At 38.4% G+C, this 22152-nt stretch overlaps 2 protein-coding genes across 6 annotated transcripts in view; one reads left to right on the top strand and one right to left on the bottom strand.

The window, feature by feature from the left end:
• Positions 1–5: 5 nt before the first annotated feature.
• Positions 6–22152, bottom strand: part of cacng6a (calcium channel, voltage-dependent, gamma subunit 6a) — a 213942-nt gene continuing 191795 nt past the window's right edge. For 4 of the 5 annotated variants that reach the window (XM_067426482.1, XM_067426481.1, XM_067426484.1 and 1 more), the window contains exons 4-5: positions 18943–19080; positions 11579–13666 (exon numbers count right to left, since the gene is read on the bottom strand). In XM_067426482.1, the coding sequence (XP_067282583.1) occupies positions 13446–13666; positions 18943–19080 (359 nt within the window). In that variant the 3' untranslated portion in view covers positions 11579–13445. Of the gene's footprint in view, positions 1196–11578; positions 13667–18942; positions 19081–22152 lie in introns of those variants that run through there. The other variant, XM_067426485.1, reaches the window with a different exon arrangement.
• Positions 13516–22152, top strand: part of si:dkey-14o18.2 (neuronal pentraxin-1) — an 86493-nt gene continuing 77856 nt past the window's right edge. Inside the window, exon 1 of the mRNA XM_067426472.1 lies at positions 13516–13591. The gene's annotated coding sequence lies outside the window, so the exon portion shown is untranslated. The remainder of the gene's footprint in view (positions 13592–22152) is intronic.

Genomic DNA, 22152 nt, shown 5'->3' on the forward strand with positions numbered 1-22152 from the left:
TTTTAAGAAAATTCGTTAGACCATTTGAAAGGTTTCACCCACAGCAACTCAATGTAAAGCACTCATTCCTTGATGTTAGCAATAGCATTTGGCTCAGCTAGCAAAGCAATACTAATAGCACATAACGTATATGCATAAAAATACAATTTTTTTTTAACATGATTTAATGAAAAATGAAGCATCTTAAAAGGCCTTAAATGGTGTCTAGGTAGTCAGCCCAATGCCCTCACAAGCCTTCAGGAGACAGATTCATTTCTCTCACACGCGCACTCACACACACACAAATAGAGTCAAATGAAAGAAGGTAACACATTAATGCTTGTGCCTTGCTCAAGGGAAGGACATGACTGAAAGAAACAATTCTCTCTGTTCATTTTCATAAAAAATGCTTACTGAGGGTCCTCATTTATGTGTGAGTTTGTCCATCCACTTGTCCATAAGAATATTTAGTCTTAGGCATCGTGTACATACCTTTCAGAGAAGTATCAGGCAATAAAATATCACCTGTGCGCCTGTCATCAAACTGAGTTATATAAATCAGCACCAAAAGCTCTCCTGTCCTGTCCACCCCACAAACAGCAGCCTTAAAATACTTCAATAAAACAAGAAGTTTAGGATCAAACGTTAACCCCATCAGCAATGTTTTTACTGGCGTTTTTGGAAGTTATATTACACTGCTTGAAAATAGTGTTTACAAACTGTCTAAAACCGTCAATTTCTGTATATAATAAAAAGTAAGCTATATGTAATCGCATGTATAAGTTAAGCCAAAATTGTATCCGCTTTAAAAAGTTTTGCATTTGTATCATTAGATGAGAGAGAGACTGAGAGAGAATGAGAGAGCTCATCGCGCAGTGACTGAAGAAAACGCATGTAAATAGAAAAAAAAACACCAGCAAATAAAGAAAACATCTTCATCAATCTTCATCAGACAACATATGCACTGTAAAAGTTCACATGCAAATACAGAAACGCGCTGCAAATAGGCCTACTCATAACGCGATCAGAATGTTAAGATAAACAAAACAAAACAAAAAACTCACCTTTCAGGTGCACACCACTGAAGAGTAAACACTGAACAAACCCAGCTAGCGAACCCAGCAGGTAGGCTACTTCTTCTTCTCTCTTGTTTTACGGTGGTTGGCAGCCAGGCACGTCACTTGTTGATGTTCCCTAATAACACTTTCGTTGAGGTCTGTGTCAGCATGATTATTTTGCGTTAATCAACTATTAATAATAAATTATATATAAAACTTAGTATATATATAACTTGATTTTATGTTTCAAATACCAGTTATCCCTGCAGACAGTGAAACTAAACTCTGCGTGAGAGGAGAGCTCTACTTCAACATGTCGGAAAAAATGCGAAGGATGTAGGTGTTAAACAAGTTTTTTATTATTATTTTTAATGAGGAGTTAGGAGTTATTACGCTATAAATTATTACAGGGCAAATTTAAATATTAATTAAATTATAAAAGTAGACTAATCATCATTATCACTTTTGCAGAACATTTTTGCATGTTGTGAGTATTTGCAGCACATTTCTCTATTTGCATGTGTTGTGAGTATTTGCAGCACAATTCTCTATTTGCATGTGTTGAGAAATTTTGCAGCGTGTTTTGCAAAGGTTCTCTTCATTTGCAGCGTGTTGAGCTATCTCTGCAACCGTAGGGCTGAAAACCATAACTTGAATTTACAAAAGGGCAATTTGGCAAGTTCTTTCCTTTCAAATCCTTTTGTCACTGGTGTGCAATGAATTCTGGCAAGGATGCGAAGGATCCATCTGTCTGATCCATTCATTTCACAGGAAACAAAGACTGCATTTAGAGGCTGCATTTGATGGAGCATTCGAACTGGGACAGGACAGCCTTCGTCGCGTCACAGTGACACGGGCCTTCGAATGATGCAGCCTCTGAATTGGGACACCAGCATAAATGTGACCTGCAGCCTCAGTTGCATTGCTTAAATTCCAGAGGCTGTGTTTGAAATTACATACTCTCTTGAGGTACATATTTTCAATAATAATTACTTCACAACTGCTAAAAATTATCTTCTATATAGTATGAATGTGTGTATTATAAATGTAACACTTTGTCATAATAACTCTTTCGGTCTTTATTAAAAAAATTTTTTTTTTGAATGTTTGAAGTGGTTTGCAAGAGCACGATTATGAACACACGGCTGAGGAGGTGGACTAGATGAGTTGTATGAGGACGTTTAATGTCCCCCAAACCCCTGTAGTCTCATTTAGCCACTTATTACCTAGTGACAGCTTTTTCAAGTCAAATAAAAGCTTTAGAATTCACAGTGGGATATCACTGATTTATTTAATGTCATAGCATAAAGCATGAAAATATATTGAAAACAGAGGTGCTGGATTTAGGCCTACAAAAATACACCATCACTGCAGAACTCTATTCACAACTCCTCTCCAATGTCCTCATTGGATAGTAAAGTCTCCATTGTACTGTATGCACACTTAAGAATCTTGGAAGAAGTTGTAGTTAGTAGCATATTTATTAGTTTTTGAGTATATATATATATATATATATACTCAAAAACTAATAAATATGCTACTAACTACAACTTCTTCCAAGATTCTTAAGTGTGCATACAGTACAATGGAGACTTTACTATCCAATGACTTTACTAGACTTTACTATATATATATATATATATATATATATATATATATATATATATATATATATATATATATATATATATATATATATATATATATATATATATATATATATATATATATATTAGGGCCGGGACTTTAACGCATGAATTAAGATTAATTAATTACGTGACTTTAACGCGTTAATTAATTACGCAAAAAAAAAATAATAATAATTTAACCACACTTATTTTTGCACCGCGGAACGTTTTTCAATGAATGAGTTTCGACGGACCGATTATACTGGAACACCAACTAGCGCTCCGGAGTCACGACAACAACAAACCATCATAGACAGTTAAAGAAATGGACCGAGCGATCCCATTGACGTCAACGGCGAAAGAATGAAGTCAACCTAGGGGCACTCACTTCCTGATGGCTGAGCGAACTGCGCAGGCTCAGACTGAGCTTGACGACGTAGATGTGACGTGAGCCTCCTGTCTGACAGCTGTAGGTCTTCTAGTAGATGTGGAAAGTGAAAGCTGAATCACGTTGTTTAAATATTTTCTCCCGTTGCTTTTGGCTCACTATCGGCTTCTCCCCATTCTTCCCCCTTGACTTTATCAGACTTTATGTCTCCACGTCCCCCCGACTGTCTCATAGACAGTAAAAGATTGCCTGTGAGCGTCTCCTCGGGTCTATACGGTAATTTCTCAACTGTGCGACAGGGTCGCGTTGGTTATGACGCAATCGTTAGCCTATTTTTACAAAAACAGCTTCTGCGGGGCGATAGTGTAAGATACAAGGTAATGGAGCCTTTTATTTATTGTTTATTTGAATAGGGACAGATACAAAGTCGACAAAGATTATTACATAAAGAATAATCCGTTGCGTGTATCACAGTGTTTTTAGCCAGGGCTAATTCGCAACACCTGTCCCTAGAAAGGCTTTTTAACAGATTAAGACAATGAAGAAATAACCACACACACAAGAAAAAAAAAAAAAAAAAAAAAAAAATAATAAAAAAAAAAAATAAATAAAATAAAATAAATAAATAAATAAAAAATGTCCAGAAACCAGTTAGCTCCAAGAAAGATAAATGTATCCGATAAGCACATGTCTTTAAACTTACACAAGTCACATTTCATATATTCCCCTCATATGGCATGATTACACTTCTGCTGCTGTAAAAACCAAGTTTTTGTAACTTTTTTAAAGGCGGACAGTTTAGTTAAAAATTTTATATGTGTTGGAAGCCGATTCCACAGGTTAGCTCCTTTCACAGAAAAAACATTTTGGGCAAAAGATGTTTTACAAAAGGGAACTTTACAGTCTCCACATGTAGCTGCTCTTGTTGATCGAGAAAATTCTAATCTGTTGACAAATTTACACAATGGTTCAGGTGCTAGTCCAGTCAAACATTTAAAAAACAACGTTATGTGTCTAAGATTGACAAAATTAACAAAATTTAAGAGTTTATGTTTACTTAAAATGTAACAATGGTGAAATCGAATAGGCTTGTTATCTAAAATTTTTAGGGCACGGTTATAAAGCCTCTCAATAGGCTTTAGAGTAGTTTGGCTAGTCAGGGACCAAACAGTAGTACAGTATGACAGGTGAGACAGGATCATAGCGTTCAGAAACACATGTGCACATTCAAATGTCAAATGGCTCCTGATCATTCTGAAACAGTTCATGCTTGTTTTCATTTTTCTTGAAATCTTCTTAATATGACTTTTAAAATTTAGCTGAGAATCTAAAATTACTCCTAAATATTTTTCTTGTTCTACCTGATCAATAAGTTCACCATTTATTTTTATGTTAAGATCATTTGTTATCCGTGTTCTTTTTATAGAAAAACACATAGATTTCGTTTTCCTCAGATTAAGTGTTAAACATGATTTATTAAGCCAATTAGATACTTTCTCAAGACTTTTAGTCAGTGTATTGCCAATAACAACAGGGCTTTTACCGGACACATAAACCACTGTGTCGTCGGCATACATCTGAAGGCCAACTTCAGGACACACTTCTGGCAGCTCGTTCACATACAGGCTGAAGAGGATAGGCCCCAGTATGGTTCCCTGAGGGATTCCGGTCTTAATTTTGCAAGGGGCAGATTTTATATGATCAATCACCACACATTGTTCGCGACCCTGTAAATATGACGCAAACCATAATAATGTCTGGCGTGACATATTATACGAGGACAGTCTTGAGATAAGATGGCTGTGGTTTACGGTGTCGAATGCCCTCTTTAAGTCCAGGAATACTACACCCACGATGTTTCCTCGATCAAGCGGCTGCACAACATTTTCCAACAATGCACAGATGGCTGATTCAGTGGAATGGTTCTGTCTGAAACCATACTGTTGAGGGTGGATATACTGATGTGTTTCTAAATATTGGGTTAGCTGTCCTGAAACAATTTTTTCTATTATTTTTGACATTACCGGAACCAGACTTATAGGTCTATAGTTACTAACATCTGTGGTATCCCCGGACTTCAGGATGGGTTTAACCAGTGCTTTTTTCCAAGCATCTGGAAATACTCCAGTTCGAATAGAGACATTTATAATGTGGGTCAAAGGTAAAATTACATTTTGAGAATATTTTTTAAGAAAAGTTGCATCTATGTTGTAATTGTCTTTGGATAAATTAATATTCAGGTCTGAAATAGCTTTCAGTACCACTGCCTGATCCACTTCTCTAATTTTAAAGGTATTCTCATTTGCTGATGACAATGTGTTTAAATTAAGCTCTTCGTCTAAAAAATTAGAAGCAAGATCTTGTACTGATTCAATAAAAAAATTATTAAAAGCATTTGCAATTTGGACAGGTTCTGCTATATTTTTTCCTTCACAATTTAGTTCAGTCAAATGATTTGTATTTACATTAGGTTTAATTAGACTGTTAATTTGTTTCCACTTTGCTTTACAATTTCCTTTAGCTTCAGTTAAAATATTCATATAATAATTTGCTTTTAAGTTACGCAATTCTTTTACTACTTGATTTCGTAAGCCTTTAAATAACATCAGATCTGTGTCATATCTGGTTTTAAGATAGGTTTTTAAAGAAAAATCTCTTTTTTTAATCAGCTGTCGAACTGTATCACTAACCCATGGAAGCTGTACTTTTCTCTGTGGCCTTTTACATTGTTTTAAGAACTTATTCAAAGTATTACTCAATGTAGAAGTAAATATATCACAACACTCGTTTACTTGACTATGTTTGGAGACTTCATCCCAATTAATGTTTGCTAACTCTTTCTCAAATTTAATAAGATCCTTGCGAGGGATTATTAACTTGGTGGCTTTCCGGTCATATTTATATTCATTTAAACGTTTTTTTGAGAGTTTTCTAGAAATTAATATCATGTTATGGTCTGATAGGCCACACACCAAATTATATGTTTTTAATACTCTTTCCGGCTTATTTGAGAAAGCTAAATCTATTGCTGTCTGCGATGTTTTTGTCAAGCGAGTGGGTCCATTTACAAATTGATGAAAGTCATATTTTGATGTAAGTTCTTTAAGTCGTTTTCTAGTGGATTTATTTAACCAATTAACATTAGTATCGCCATAAATAAGCATCTCACTCTTTGGTTTGAAAGTTTTAAGAATTTTTTCCAAATTTTGATAAAAGGTTTCTAGGCAACTAGATGGTGGATTATACACCACAAGAATGTTAAACATCATGCGTGAAGATAAAACCACATTAACACATAGACTTTCAGTTGATATAGATTCATCTAATTGTACTTCCTTGGTATTAAAGGAGTCTCTAATGTAAACCAGTACTCCTCCTCCTCTACCAGTTACCCTGTCCTTTCTATAGCACTTATATCCAGGCACATCTATCATTGAGGTAGGAATTGTATCATGCAACCATGTTTCACCTAGACACAAATAATCAAGATTGGAACCAATTAGCAAAATTCTGATTTCTTCACATTTTGGATACAGGCTTCTAATGTTTAAATGCCCTCCCAAAATACCCTTAGGTTTTACTGTATTATCCCAGATTATTTTCGCATGATTTACTGTCTGGAAGAATAAATATTGTCTCTGCTTTAGTAAAGCAGAGTATAACCATTGTCAATTAAATATTGACAATGTTTATACATTGTCGTGTTTCTTTAGAAATAAACAATGGACAAATGGAGTCTTTAAAGGTCTCAGATGTAAAGTTATTCACTGTCAACGTGACTCAAAAATGAATGGGAGTCAATGGGATGCTAACAGCAGGTGATGGCTTGGTTAGCAATGGCAGCCCCTAGGGGTGGAACGCTTTCCGAGCGCTAGATTACCCCCTTGCAAACCATGAGTGAACATGAACGAAGAAGCTGATGAGACTGCTTTGCTTGGCCCTGTAGATGGGAAATTTTGTTTTAAAAAACAAAAGAATGGAAGCGTCGTCAAGAGCATGGTTGTGTGCAAGCTATACAACAAGGAATTTGCGTATTACCGCAGCACATCGAGCCTCAAATATCACAAATATGCTTTTGCTAAACTTAATGGCAAACATTGTACTGCTGGACTGAAATAAATAAACTATATTTTGTTGATTAAGCTTATGTATTCAGTCATTATTCAATGGTATACTAAAAATACATGTGAAAAATTACTTCTCATTGTTCTCAGGTCAAATGTTTATATGCAATTAAAATGCAATTAATTTCGATTAATTAATTACAAAGCCTCTAATTAATTGGATTATTTATTTTAATCGAGTCCCGGCCCTAATATATATATATATATATATATATATATATATATATATATATATATATATATATATATATATATATATATATATATATATATATATATATATATGTACACCTAAAAATTGACTTGGGAGATTTACACATTTAAAGCTTATAGTCCTTCTCTTTTAGAAAAACAGACCAAAAAACTGTAGTGTTATTATATTCTCTGAATAAAAATGTCCTTTCTCCTTATACTACCTGCTTCTGACTAGCTTTAGCAAGAAGCAAATAATGATTCACAACCGTGACAAACTAGAGGCTAATAGCTATTTAAAGAAATACGTCATCACAAGAAAACAACACTCGTCAAACACTTTCACGGGGTCTTTAGGCTCAGGTGTCTTATCCCATGCATTGGAATGCCGTTAGTGATAGTTAGCTGGCTGAAAGTCTATGTGTCAACTGTAAGTGCAGAGTTTTCAGAGGTCAAACCAACAAGGGCAGAGTTTAAAGATAGGCGAACATAAACAAGCTGTAACTCATCAGAAGATTCAGTTGCTATGTGCCCTGCAGATTTATCTAGGTCACACTGAAGGTAAAGATACCTGATATGTAGCCAAAGCCCACACCATACATATATAGTTTAGATGTAAATAAAATCAGCTATACTTATGGTCACTATTTCTACGAGAGGTTTTGGTGGCTCGGTAAGAGAGGGGAACCGCACTTCTAATCCATGTTTGTGTTGCTCTGGAGCGCGATTGGCCATGCTCTAAATTTAGAGGAAGCAGGAGGGAGGAAATGAGATGAGTGGGATGAACAGGGAGATGGAAATCTGGAAGGAGGTCAAAAAGAAAATGACATGTGTTTCTATGTGTCAGTAGAAGAAAGAAACAAAGTATGAAGGCTAGGTGGTTGATGTTTTATTCGTTATATCAAATTTGCATTCATCCAAGTCATAAGAAAGGTTGTGTTCCCTCAATGATTGGCACATTCAGTAATTCATATCAAGAGAGCATGCCAAACATCCGAAACAGATGGATGGAGATAGGCAATAGAATCCTGGCTTCAGCATGGATGTCATTTCACATATCTGACAAATACTGAAATGCATGGGTAGAAGCATATGCACACAAAAAAGGGTTAAGATAAGAATCAATACATACAAAGATCTGCACCACTCTTTATTTATGATTATGCATTAATATAATTTATTACATTGCATGCATATGCTAAGATATTTCATGTAAAAAATTATAAAACTAAAAAAACTACACCTGAGAGCATAAATAAAGATGATCAGTGACTGACCAAAATAAGTTTATCTGAGCTTACGTATGTAACCCAATTCGCAGACAAGGGAATGAGAAGTTGCATCATGGCATTTACGCTATAGGAAAGCTTCCGTGTAAGCCATTGTCTGACACACATCTACACATGCCAATCTGATTGACCGAATCTGAGGACGTAGTGACGCTGACATTAGTGTCATCAGATTATAATTGCCTGAAGGAGGTGCGCAGGCATGACCGGGGCATAAGAATGTAACACAGTGTCTAATTCCCTTCTCAGGGACCAGGTTACATACGTAAACCGAGATGTTTCTCTTCGTCCTGGAACTTCAACTCTGCGTCATGGTGTTGACACTATGGGAATTTAAATACCAACGCCACCATGCCATGGGATAGTGCCTGCCCAATAAGGCTGTGTATCTGCACAGACAGTTTTTGAGTGCAGTTCCAGCTCTGAAGGACTTGAGATCCTGGGGTTGAATCCGCAGCCAGGCTGTAAAACCTTATGAATGTGTGCAGAAAGGAAAAATCTGCTGTAACACACACACATCTTGTAAGGATGTATCCCAAGTAAGAGCTTTGGAAGACGCAACTGCCCTAGTGGAGTGGGCCCTAAGTAGAGGCGAAGCCATTCTACGTCTCGTAGGAGAGGTTTATTGCGTCTGTAATTCAGTGCGAGAGATGCTGCTTAAAGCAGAAACCAGACATAAAAGGTGAAGACTTTCTTGCTCCAGATCCAGAGACTCATGAGGTGGAATAAAGAAAGTCTGCAAAATGACTAGCTGGCAAACCGCAGATGGCACCTTTGGAAAGTTGTCCGGTCTGTGGTGCAATATAACTTTGACCATACCTGGAGCACAGTTTAAGCAGGAGCGGGCTACTGACAGGACCTGAAGGTCTTCTACTCTCTTAAGACAGGTCATTGCTAGTAAAATAACCATTTTAAGGGTCAGCATTTTCTCAGTGACTGACCCCAAGTGCTAAAATTGGGCTTTTTCTAAGGTTCCTATAGGGACAATGCTAGGTTTCAGGAAGGAACTAGCGACCATCCATCTGGGACTGTGCAAGAACTGAGACACAAGAGGGTGCCTCCCAACCGAAGCTCCATTCAAGGGTATGTGGCGAGCAGAAATAGTGGCCACATAGACCTTTAGTGTAGCAAGGGCCCGCTCATTCTTGAAGGAACTCCAGCTTTGAACCAACCGGGTAGATAGCTGGGTTTAAGTGGCGCTGTTCACACCACAATTTAAAGAACTGCCATTTCAGGGCATAAAGCTTCCAAGTGAAAGGGACTCTAGAACTCAAAATTGTTCCAGCAACCTATTGTTGTTAGAGGATTAAAACCTCTGCTTTTGAGCAGAACACTATGAAAAGGAACTGTCTCGTGTGCAGTAGGCCTAATGGAATGACATTGGCCACTGCCGTCATGTGACCTAACTGAAGACTGAAAGCTCCTGACCTAATGTGATGTCCTCTTACAGAGGAGCAGCAGGTGAAGGTGTGCAGGGACAAGGCTAGGACAAAAGGAAGAACTCAATATTGGTATTCTTCGCCCATGAAAGCAAACCTTGAGAAACTTCCTGGGTTCTATCAGAATCTCGATGTGAAAGTAGGTATCATTTAAATTTATTATCACAAATCAATCCTCAAATTGGATTTGTTACACTATGAGTTTGAGGGGCAGCATCTTGTATGGGTCAACCTATATTTTCAAAGACTATGGTTCAGGCCCCTCAGATATAAACCCAGAAGCAGCCCATAATTTTTGGGCACAATAAAGTACCGGCTGTAGAAACCTGCCTTCCTCTCTGGGAGGGGTATATTTTCTATGGACTCTTTTGGCCAGGAGAGATGACAGTTCTTAGTTGAATAAAACCTTTTCTGTTTCCTGATGTACCATAGTAGTTACCACACAATTGAACCAGGGAACCATTGATCCCTGATGACATGGGCCTCAGTTTGGTCGCAAGATCTGTGGCCCAGCTGAGCTCTTTTAGCGCCTCAGGGGCTAATCGCTGTTTGAGCAGGTCAACCTGGTACGCCTGCAGAACTGCCAGGGTGGGCATGCAGGGACGCACCAGCCTGAATTTCTGCTATATCTAATCCACAAGACTGGATGTTACCTTACAGGACTTTGATGGTAAGGCGGGTTTCCTTCACAATTGTGAGTCTGTGAACTCAATCTGAGTAAGGAATCTTCCAAGCCATCGAGACCTCAGTATGAAGGTCAGGGTAGAATGGGAAATGACCGCGGGAAGGTTGTTCTCTACCAGAGGTGAGGATGTGGTCTTCCAGCGTCTAACAACTGACCGCTCTTTGATCATTAGGTTAGTCGAGACTTGAGTAACTTAACACAAGTAACAACCTCAATCAGCTCCTCGAACATGGCAGATTTAGGGAGCTGCTCTGCTGAAGCACCCGTTTGCATCCTCGCGATCTGAACTCAACCCATACAGAGCACACACATTTTGTGCAAGTCCCCCGTAATATAGCGTGGACATCTCCTAAACTTTAGACCTGATATTTTTTCTTATTCCTGGTCTAAAGACTAACCACACTTTTTTTTTCACAGCAAACAAAACACGTTCTGCAAACATGCGGCTAATAAAGAAGCTAATAAGCTTTTCAGACCTCTATAGTTTCAGTGACATCCTACACTGCGCTGCTACGTCCTCACATTTGGCCAATCAGATGGCCATTTGGCCATGTCTAGACACGGGCTTCAGACACCAGCTCACATGGAAACGTACCCATAGTGTCAATGGCATGAACCAGCGTTTAAATTCCACTTCGAAGTTAAACAGCATACTTTATAATCTCCATCAAATAAATCAGTGAATCAAAACCAGAACTGAATAATAATTACAACAGAACATATACCAAAAAGACTCTGAACATTTATTAATTAGGAATAATTTGCCCAGTTTTGCAAGAGGGGGAAAAAACACGGAAATGCTAATAATCTGTAGAAGAAAAAAAAATCCATCCTTCATTGATGTTAGATGCCACTGCAGAGGTGCAAAAACACTTTAAAATAGTCTCTAACCTACAAATAATTATATTCTTTAGTTTTATAAAAAAGGTCACATTGATAAATTAAATAAAAGTGTTATTTTTAAACCAATGCATTCCTAGTTCGGATAGTTGTAAAATCCAGCCCAACTCAGTAGGAATGCTATTTCTGTCATGCACCAGAGGCAGCCAACAATAAAAGTTTCTCATTATTATGATCTGCTTTCCTCTAAGACTTTCAATAACTGATTCTAGATCACCATCAATGTCAGCGTTTACAATGGGAAGCAGCATGAGCAGCAGCAGTAGACTTCGGGGTTTTTAATTAATGCCTTTGACTTGAGTTCATCACTTGCTGTCATCAAGCGACCACCAAATGAAAAGGGCTGGTCAAAACTGGAGATGAATCAACTGGGCTTTTCATTGGCACTGTCAGCTGCCAGACTAAACCACAGATAAAACAGAAAATGAGATGTTCAATATGGCTGGAAGCATAATCATGTAACTGAAGTCCTTCCTGAAACACTAATTTTCCCTGAATTTGAAAACATATTTTTACAGTTTAAGCTGGTACATAAAAGTATTATTAATATTTTTTTTAATAATTTCAATTTCTCACTATATGCTTCTGCAAATCAGCCAGAACATATAAAGTTTCTCTAAATAACCATCACTTTAACTATGATTTATTGACAGTGCTGCAGTTTTGTTCATTACTCAAAACATATATATAATAATAGATCATGCTGTTTTTCAAATATGTAATGTGGGGTTCCATGTGGTTGCTTCACGTCAAAGACACTGCGCTTAATACATAATCAGTGTCCATCCGCAGACAAAAATCACTGATGTATCTCTAGCAGTTTTGTTGTGGATTTCAAGAGGTTCTCTTATTTCCTTCACCATGGGTACAAAAAATAACAGGGAGACATGAAAACTGATTTCTACACTATGAAGGAGAAAAGGTAAGTGTTTTGGGTATGTACTTTGCCGCTTACAAATGTCTCCATAAGCTAAAATATAAAAGCACTATTTAGCTTCATTTATGTTAACTACACTTGTAAAATTACTGTACAATCCATTTTTACCTCTGGAAACCCAATAATGCCAATTAAGACATTTAAACCAAAATTACATTGTAGCAAAATTCCAAAATTATAGTCCTAGAGTTTATATATTATAACATGTCATATATTATAACATCTTCAGAAAAGGTTAAATAAAAGCATGTGCAAGAAAAGTATCCAAGACCTCCTTCTACAGCCCATCCATAAAGTTAACCAAATTATACAGCACCATATATTATGCTATAATATATTTGTCATATAGAACATATATATTAGAATTTTAAAAAACAAAATAATGAAAGGAATAGTTCAACAACAACAACAAAAAAAGAAATATTACACATGGGTTTTACACAAAACAGTATTATATATATATATATACGAGCTAATATGTATTTGTTTTTTAAGCTCAATAATCACTGAACCATTCCATCCTATGGTACATATAATCTGCCAAAATGTCTGGGCCACCTCCTGTTACATTTCCGGCAGCATACTCTCCATTGCCAACTTAATGACGTTGTTTGTGTGTGTGTGTGTGTGTGTGTGTGTGTGTGTGTGTGTGTGTGTGTGTGTGTGTGTGTGTGTGTGTGTGTGAGCGCGCTTGCGTGCATAAGTTCATGAATGCTTTGTTTCCCAGATTTACCAGAATGTATGGGACTACTGTTGTCATCTGTCCCACATCATCATTAGGTTTCAGTGAAAACTAAATAAGAAATAAACTTCATCCTCCGCACCACTAGATGTCACTGTTCTTCTTAGGTAAGCACTTTTTCCATGGACTGTATGGAAGAGCAAGGACCCAGAACAAAACACCGGCAACAACAACCAGAGCCCCTGCACAGCCCACACATGTCACTGACCACGACATTTCATGGAGTAGAGGTATGGATTGGTCACTTGCTAAGAATGAAAGCACTGATTGGTGGAAAACTGTGAGGCAGATGAAGATTAAGACACCTGTTGAGAGAAAGAGTAACAAAGAAAATCAGATGTGTGCCAACTTCTCGGCTTCATCAGAAATCTGGAATTGCCTTGCCCTTTCTGAATGACCCTGCAGCATTTGTGTTAGCATTCATTGTTGGCTAGTTCTGCTCTTTCTCCTAATATTGGGCTACCCGTACTTTATCCAAATCTATCTGTTATATTATTGTAAGCTTGTACTTTTTTGGCCACAAGAGACCACAGTACTCATTGAATCTGTTTGGACAATGACATAATGTATACAAATGACTACAGTATGCCATTTATTTAAAATTTAATTTAGCATAAATATGGAAGTGACCAACTGAACTATTTTTTGCAGAATTAATGGTAATAATAAATTATAAACAAAAAAATGATATATGTATTGGCCATTTATTTACACTACAATAGCTTTTTTTGGGGGGGGGGGGGCTAACTTTTTCAAATGGATTTCAAAGTTTTAAAGATGCTAATTTGTGAAAACGGTGACATTATCGTGAAAATTACGTGTTCAGTCTATAGGCGTGGCGTATTTTTCTTTTACAAAGTGACCTTGTTTTACAGACTCAGTGTATTTTTGTGACTCAGTTTGTCCTTCTGATAAAGTTCATTATTTTCCATAATGTAATAATAAAAATAAAACTTTCATATATTTTAGATTCATTGCACACCAACTGAAATATTTCAGGTCTTTTATTGTTTTAATACTGATGATTTTGGCATACAGCTCAAAAAATTAGCATATCATGAAAAGGTTCTCTAAACGAGCTATTAACCTAATCATCTGACTCATGAATCAATACACTGATCCTATAACCATTCGAATCTTTGTGTGTGGATTGAAAACAAACACGGAAGAGAAGACAATGTTCAATAAAGTCGTAGTTTTTGTTATTTTGGACCAAAATGGATTTTCGATCCTTCAAGAGATTCTAATTAACCAACTGATGTCTCATATGGACTACTCTGATGTTTTTATTCCCTTTCTGGACATAGACAGTATAGTGTGCATACACTTTCACTGGAGGAAAAGAAATATAAAATATATATTTCTCGGACTAAATATAAAATATCTTAAACTGTGTTCTGAAGATGAACGGAGGTCTTACAGGTGTGGAACGACATTAGGGTGAGTCATTATTGACATAGTTTTTGGGTAAACTAACCTTTTAAACATTATTGCACATTGATATTTGTATACTTACTACTATACGACAATTCTCAATATAATATTGAACCGTGAATGCCGTACCGAACGGTTCAATATTAAATTGAGAATTGTCGCATCCCTAGTTAGCGTGCTTGAAAATTGCGTTTTTGTCGGTTTTGCATTTAATTAACTATTTCTATTTCTCTCTTTTTGACTCTGTTTGAGTTTGCCTGGGAGTCTACGCTATGGTATGAGCAAATATCCAATCACATGCACTAAAGTTAGGGGGTGTTTAGCCGCGTTTTAAAGCCTCGCCGGTTAAACATTTCATTCACATTTTACATGCGCTGAGCGTGTCAAACAGGTGTCAAACACGCTGTTACTGGACTAAGTAGTCTTACTGTGCTTATACTCTCAAATACACACAATGTTAAAGGTATTGTATGTAAGACTGTGGCCAAAACTGGTACTGCAATCACTTTCAAATGACTGTAGATCTGTGTATCTCCTCTCCCCCTCCCCCTGACTCGAGGTTGCCAGATAGGCTGCAGGATCCAGCAGGAACGTTTGTGGATCAGCAGCTGTGGTAACTAGAGCAGATCTGGCAACCCATATATGCCAAAACACTACTGACTTCGTGATTGGTCGATAGGTGGAGGGCGGAGCTTCAGGCCAAAACACAACATGTTGACATCAGTTGAGGGCTGCAACAACAACTTTTAAATGACAATATCCTGGCCGGACTACTGTTGTAAATGATATAAATATTTGAAAATAATTTGATTTCTTAATGTCTAGTGACACATCAGGACCATTTAATGATTAATTGAAATACATTTCTTACATACAATTCATTTTACATATATAAACTCAATCAGTTATGTCTAAAGTGAAAGTAAAATGGCATTGTGTCTGTATATGAGATGCGAGCAGGTCTTTAATGGACAACAACGCAGCCTACAAATCGCTTGTCCTTAAAGGGACAGTTCTTCTCTAAAATTATGTTAATAAAACAACAAAAGACAAAGAGAAAATCACTTACTGCTCTTGAATGAAGTAACAATACAGTAGCTTTTAATCAATGTATATTGTATATTGAAGACTATGTAGTTTTAATTTTAGCCTACATTTATTTATTCAATTTCATACTTAAATGCTACTGTAAAGCTCGGAAGCTGCCACTGTAAATCTTTGTATACTGTATATTTATTTTATATTATACAATACACTAGGAATGTGTACAAGGTTTTTTTTAAGTAAAGTTAAGTTTAAATAAGGTTCTTCAAATCTTTTAAGTAAAATAAAGAAAGAGTATTACTAATAATGCTACAAATGCTAATAATGAACAAAAACGAAGCAAAAAAACAAACCAAACCGAAAACCGTGGTTAAAACCCGAGGTATGTATTGAACCGTGGACTAAAAGTTTTGTTGCCTCTCTACTTACTACTTACTGTAATAATGTATGCTTGAATGCAGTCAATGCACAGAAAGTTATTTTGGATAAAAGGCAAAAAATCAGGTGAAATGCATGTGTACTACCTTTATGAAAAATATGTTTATTCAAGTGTGCTATTAGTATACTTCTTTTAAACTAAAAATAAGAAAGCATACTTTAAGTCTGCTTTTTACATACTTCTCAGAATCCGTTGAATCCCACCGGTCACAACAACGGTCCTGATTAAAATGTATCAATGACATTTGACTAGTTTAATTCCTGCTTGCACATCTAGACAAAGATGTCTTCCCGAGACTACTAAGAAAAGAAGCAATTAAACACCTTAATTAACAGATAGAACTATCATATTTTGCACATATATTCTTTAAAGGGTCTACTACTGATATACTTTGAGAATGATACTCTTGCATATATATTTTGCTCGTAAGAGGTGTAAATTTGTTAACGGTCAAAATTGTGACCAGTAGTACAACATTGTTTCAATTGAAAACACAAGCCCTGGCTGCTGATCCCAGCCATTATCCGTCCACTTCCACACAGTTCAAAACTACCGGATGTGTTGGACCTTCCAGATGTGCAGAGTGCTGTGTGTAGCATCACCACCCTTCCCTCACTTGAAAAAGAGCCAACCGAAAGTGGCCGCGACATGATGGCCCATATAAGGAGCATCTGCACAAAACGGCCCACCCACCAGGCAGACCACCAAATGGTGATGCTCCTATCTGAGCCATCACCAACACAGTGACCCCCATCTTCCTCCCCCTCAGGTGCAGGAATGACAGAGATGCTGCACACAATATGCACACCTAGGAGGTCCAACACATCTGCCAAAATAAACAAATGGCAACTGGGATCAATCAACAGCCAAAACCTGTTTTCAATTTAAAAAACATATTTTCTATGAATCCTGACTATGCTTTTTCCCACTGGTCACTAATGTGACCGAATATAAAACCTAATATATTTTACTTACTTAACCAACATAAAATAAAAGAGGGCATAACTTTGTGTGTTAGGGAGGTCTAAGGAGTAAAATGCCTAAGTATATTTGGCATATAGCCTACTTGTACTCAATATTTTGATCAAGATCTGAGTAATAAGTATACTTGGCTTTAGAGGATGGATACCCGACCCGAGCACGACGGGTTCCGACGGTACCCGACGGGTCGGGTCGGGTTCGGACAGATATTTAGAAATGACGTTGGGGTTCGGGTCGGGCTCAGTCACGTCAGCGCCATAAGTCATTGAACCTTTTAAATTTAAAACTGCTTATCATGCAAGTAGCCAATGGGCCTGTTTAACTTGATGCAATGGTTTGTTTTTGTGATTAAAAGAAATGTAAAATATTTCCCTAACATCCGTCTTCCTGCATGCGGAAATTTGTTTATGTCGTCGTGACAACAACGCGCAACACATGTGTGTGCATATTGCCCGCGGCATCCTTGTCATTCCAGTGAGTGCAACTTCATCGCTGCTGGCAGCAGGACAGCCTTGAAGCCATCCACAGTTGATGCGATCCTTTTTCTGCATAAAACCTCGATTAGCCTAAACTTTGATGGATAGATTATGTAAATAGATCCCATGTGGCAGTTTAGGAACCATACAGTTTGAGAAAATTGGTAAGATGACTTTCATTTCAATAAGTATTTCAATTGTGTTACGTTAATGTTTTGTTCTGTTAGCTTGGGCCATTTTTAGCAGACCTTTGTTTGACACATAAATATTTTAATATTTTAGTCGGACACGGGCCGGGCTCGGACAGAAAAATGCGGCCCGATCCGCACTCTACTTGGCTTGTAGTTGACTTTACTTTTTTGATAGAGTAGCCTATTAAATAGCTTACTTTTTCCACATAATTGTACATACTGTCTTATAAATGTTCATTCTTGGAAATATTGATGTGTAAAGAAAACAAATATATTCCTAATTCTGAGTTTTTGAATTTGCAGGCTACTCCACAAGAATTTACTTCAAATCTACTTTCCCTGCAATTCACTACATGTTCTGGCTAATCATGTTTTTACTGTTATATGGTAACGTTACAGGGCGCTGTTATGCATCTTCTGAAATAGTAGAGAATCTCCAGACCGAAACACGGTTGAAGAAGAAGCAGAAACAAATGATACAATATAAGTTGAACATTATAAGACATTAATACCTAAATAGGAACATAATAGTACTTAAAGTGAAAAGATGGTATGTTCACTTATAGAAAACTTACAGGTACTTGCAGTATATAACCACTAAATTAGTAGGTTACTGAGAATATACTTCAAAGTGTACTTTCATAAACAAAACAAAAATATGCTTCAAGTATTTAAGCATACAGTCAGTATCATTATACCTAAGTTCACTTGGAGTATAGTTGCAGTACAAATGAAAAACTTAGATGTAAACTAGTTGTAGTGTCCTCAAAGTTTACTACTGTTACACTCAAAGTATATTTAAAAGTAAACTTTTATATTTAGTCTCAAGTCATATCGAAACATTACACTTACAAGTATACTTCTAGTGCAATGATTATTAGTATACTTACTACAAAAAGTATACTTAAAAGTATGCTTGAACTTTACTTACTTATACTTAATAAAATGAACTTGAAGTATACTTATTTTTATGATTAATAGTTTAGAGATGTCAGTTAATGGTAAAATAATGTTACCTGACAGTATGAAGCAAACTGCTGCTGGCTTCAAGAAGAACTGAACACCTTTGCTTACTGCCATGATAATGCAGATAGCTCCCATCACCATCATGAAAAGACTAATGATAGCCAACATGGCCGATGCTATTGTCAGATCTGAAGAGGGAAGAGGGTTTTAATCGGCAAATAGCAATGATATGATGGCATAATTCACACATGAGCTGAATTAACAGCCAGAACATTATGATTTAAAGGTGCAGTATATACAGGTGCTGGTCATATAATTAGATTATCATCAAAAAGTTGATTTATTTTACTAATTCCATTCAAAAAGTGAAACTTTTATATTATTGTGGTGTGACAGGCAGCGGGGCGAGGGACCGCGAGAGCGGGCCGGTGATTAACGTTCATGAGTGCCAGCTGCGTGGCACACCGGTCTCGTCTCGCGGCCATGTGACGGGAGCATATATAAGGAGGAGCAAGAGCTGCGGAAGACGAGAGAGGACCAGGCCTGGAATTTTATGTTATGTTTTGTTTATGTGTTTGTGGGCAGTCGTCCGTGAGGGGCTGTCCACGTTTTATTTTGTGTGTGTTTGCGGGCAGTCGTCCGTGAGGGGCTGTCCGCGGTTTTACTTTCATTTTGTTTATTTATTTTGAGTTAATAAAGGTTTGTGAAACGTTCGCCGGTTCCCGCCTCCTTCCTTCCCATCTACAAACCTCATTACATTGGTGCCGAAACCCGGGAGGAAGGAGGGACGCGCTGTCGGAGAGCCCTCGCTGCTGAGGGGGATCGCGGTGCTGAGGAGTTCGGGCAGCGCGGATGAGGAAAGACCGCGAGGGCTGCCCGAGGCGATGGTGCTGGAGCGGGAAAGGTGGGACAGAGACCTCGCTGCCGTGCCCCTGGGTCGAGGTGGGGTGGCTGCCGTCCGAGAGGGAGCGGAGGAGTCGCCGCGCTTGCCGGGGGCCGGAGCCTGCTGCCATCCGCCTGATAGGGGAGGAGCAGGGAGCGCGGGGCTCGCTGCCGGGTCCCTCGAAAGGAGGAGTCACCGCCGGCCGCCAGGGGGCGGAGGAGGATCGAGCGGCCCACCAGGCGTCCAGTGCCATCGCACAGCACCGCGAGGAAGAGCCTCTCGGCGGGCGGAGGGCCGAACGGCAGTGTGTCTGGGAACCGGACCAGAATTTTTTTTTTTCCCCTTCTTTCTTTTTTCCCTCTCTCCCCTCTCTCGTCCGCGGGCTCCGTGGGCTCCTCGTGCTCCCGTCTACATTTCTCTCGCCTCTCTGTCCTTACCCCCAGGTGCCGCGGCCGCCGTGATCGGCCCCCCCCGGGAGGGGGGGGGGGGGGAGTAGAGCGCAGTCTCGGGAGTGCCCCCCGGCCTGCGAGGGGCGATGGGGGTATGTGGTGTGACAGGCAGCGGGGCGAGGGACCGCGAGAGCGGGCCGGTGATTAACGTTCATGAGTGCCAGCTGCGTGGCACACCGGTCTCGTCTCGCGGCCATGTGACGGGAGCATATATAAGGAGGAGCAAGAGCTGCGGAAGACGAGAGAGGACCAGGCCTGGAATTTTATGTTATGTTTTGTTTATGTGTTTGTGGGCAGTCGTCCGTGAGGGGCTGTCCACGTTTTATTTTGTGTGTGTTTGCGGGCAGTCGTCCGTGAGGGGCTGTCCGCGGTTTTACTTTCATTTTGTTTATTTATTTTGAGTTAATAAAGGTTTGTGAAACGTTCGCCGGTTCCCGCCTCCTTCCTTCCCATCTACAAACCTCATTACAATTATATTCATTCATTACACACAGACTGATATATTTAAAATGTTTATTTTTATTTTATTTTGATGGTTATAACTGACAACCAAGGAAAATTTCAAATTCAGTATCTCAGAAAATTAGAATATTGTGAAAAGGTTCAATATTGAAGACACATGAAGCCACACTCTAATCATCTAATTAACTCAAAACACCTGCAAAGGCCTTTAAATTGTCTCTCAGTCTAGTTCTGTAGGCTGCACAATCATGGGGAAGACTGCTGACTTGGCAGTTGTTCAGAAGACAACCATTGACAACTTGCACAAGTAGAGCAAGACACAAAAGGTCATTGCAAAAGAGGCTGGCTGTTCACAGAGCTTTGTGTCCAAGCACATTAATAGAAGGCGAAGGGAAGGAAAAGTTGTGGTAGAAAAAAAGTGTACAAGCAATAGAGATGACCGCACACTGGAGAGGATTGTAAAACAAAATCCATTAAAAGATTCACAAAGAGTGGACTGCAGCTGGAGTCAGTGCTTCAAGAACCACTACGCACAGACGTATGCAAAACATGCTGTCGCATTCCTTGTGTCAAGCCACTCTTGAACATCAGACAGCGTCAAAAGCATCTTGCCTGGGCTAAAGACAAAAAGGACTGCTGAGTGGTCTGAAGTTATGTTCTCTGATTAAAGTAGATTTTGCATTTCCTTTGGAATCAGGGTCCGGAGGAAGAGAAGAGAGGCACACAATCCACGTTGCTTGAGGCTCAGTGTAAAGTTTCCCCAGTCAGTGATGGTTTGGGGTGCCATGTCATATGCTGGTGTTGGTCCACTGTTTTTGAGGTCCAAGGTCAACACAGCCGTATACCAAGAAGTTTTACTTCCTATATACCACTTCATGCTTCCTGCTGCTGACCAACTTAATGGAGATGCAGATTCCATTTCAACAGGACTTGGCCAGCAGACTTGCCTGACTTTAACCCCATAGAAAATATATGGGGTACTGTGAAGAGGAAGATGGGACATGCCAGACCCAACAATGCAGAAGAGCTGAAGGCCACTATCAGAGCAACCTAGGCTCTCAATACACCTGAGAAGTGCTACAGGCTGATCGACTCCATGCCACGCCGCAATGCTGCAGTAATTCAGGCAAAAGGAGCCCCAACTAAGTAGTGAGTTCTGTTCATGCTCATACTTTTCATGTTCATACTTTTCAGTTCACCCAGATTTCTAAAAAATCCTTTCTTTGTATTGGTCTTAAGTAATATTCAAATTTTCTGAGATACTGAATTTGGGATTTTCCTAAGTTTTCAGTTGTAATCATCAAAATCAAAATAAAAGCAATACACATTTGAAATATATATGTCTGTGTGTAATGAATGAATATAATATACAAGTTTTACTTTTTGAATAGAATTAGTGAAATAAATCAACTTTTTGATGATAATCTTATTATATGACCAGCACCTGTAATTTTTAGGTGGTTTAT

Source organism: Pseudorasbora parva, chromosome 19, assembly GCF_024679245.1.
Source record: "Pseudorasbora parva isolate DD20220531a chromosome 19, ASM2467924v1, whole genome shotgun sequence".
NCBI classification, from domain to species: Eukaryota; Metazoa; Chordata; class Actinopteri; order Cypriniformes; family Gobionidae; genus Pseudorasbora; species Pseudorasbora parva.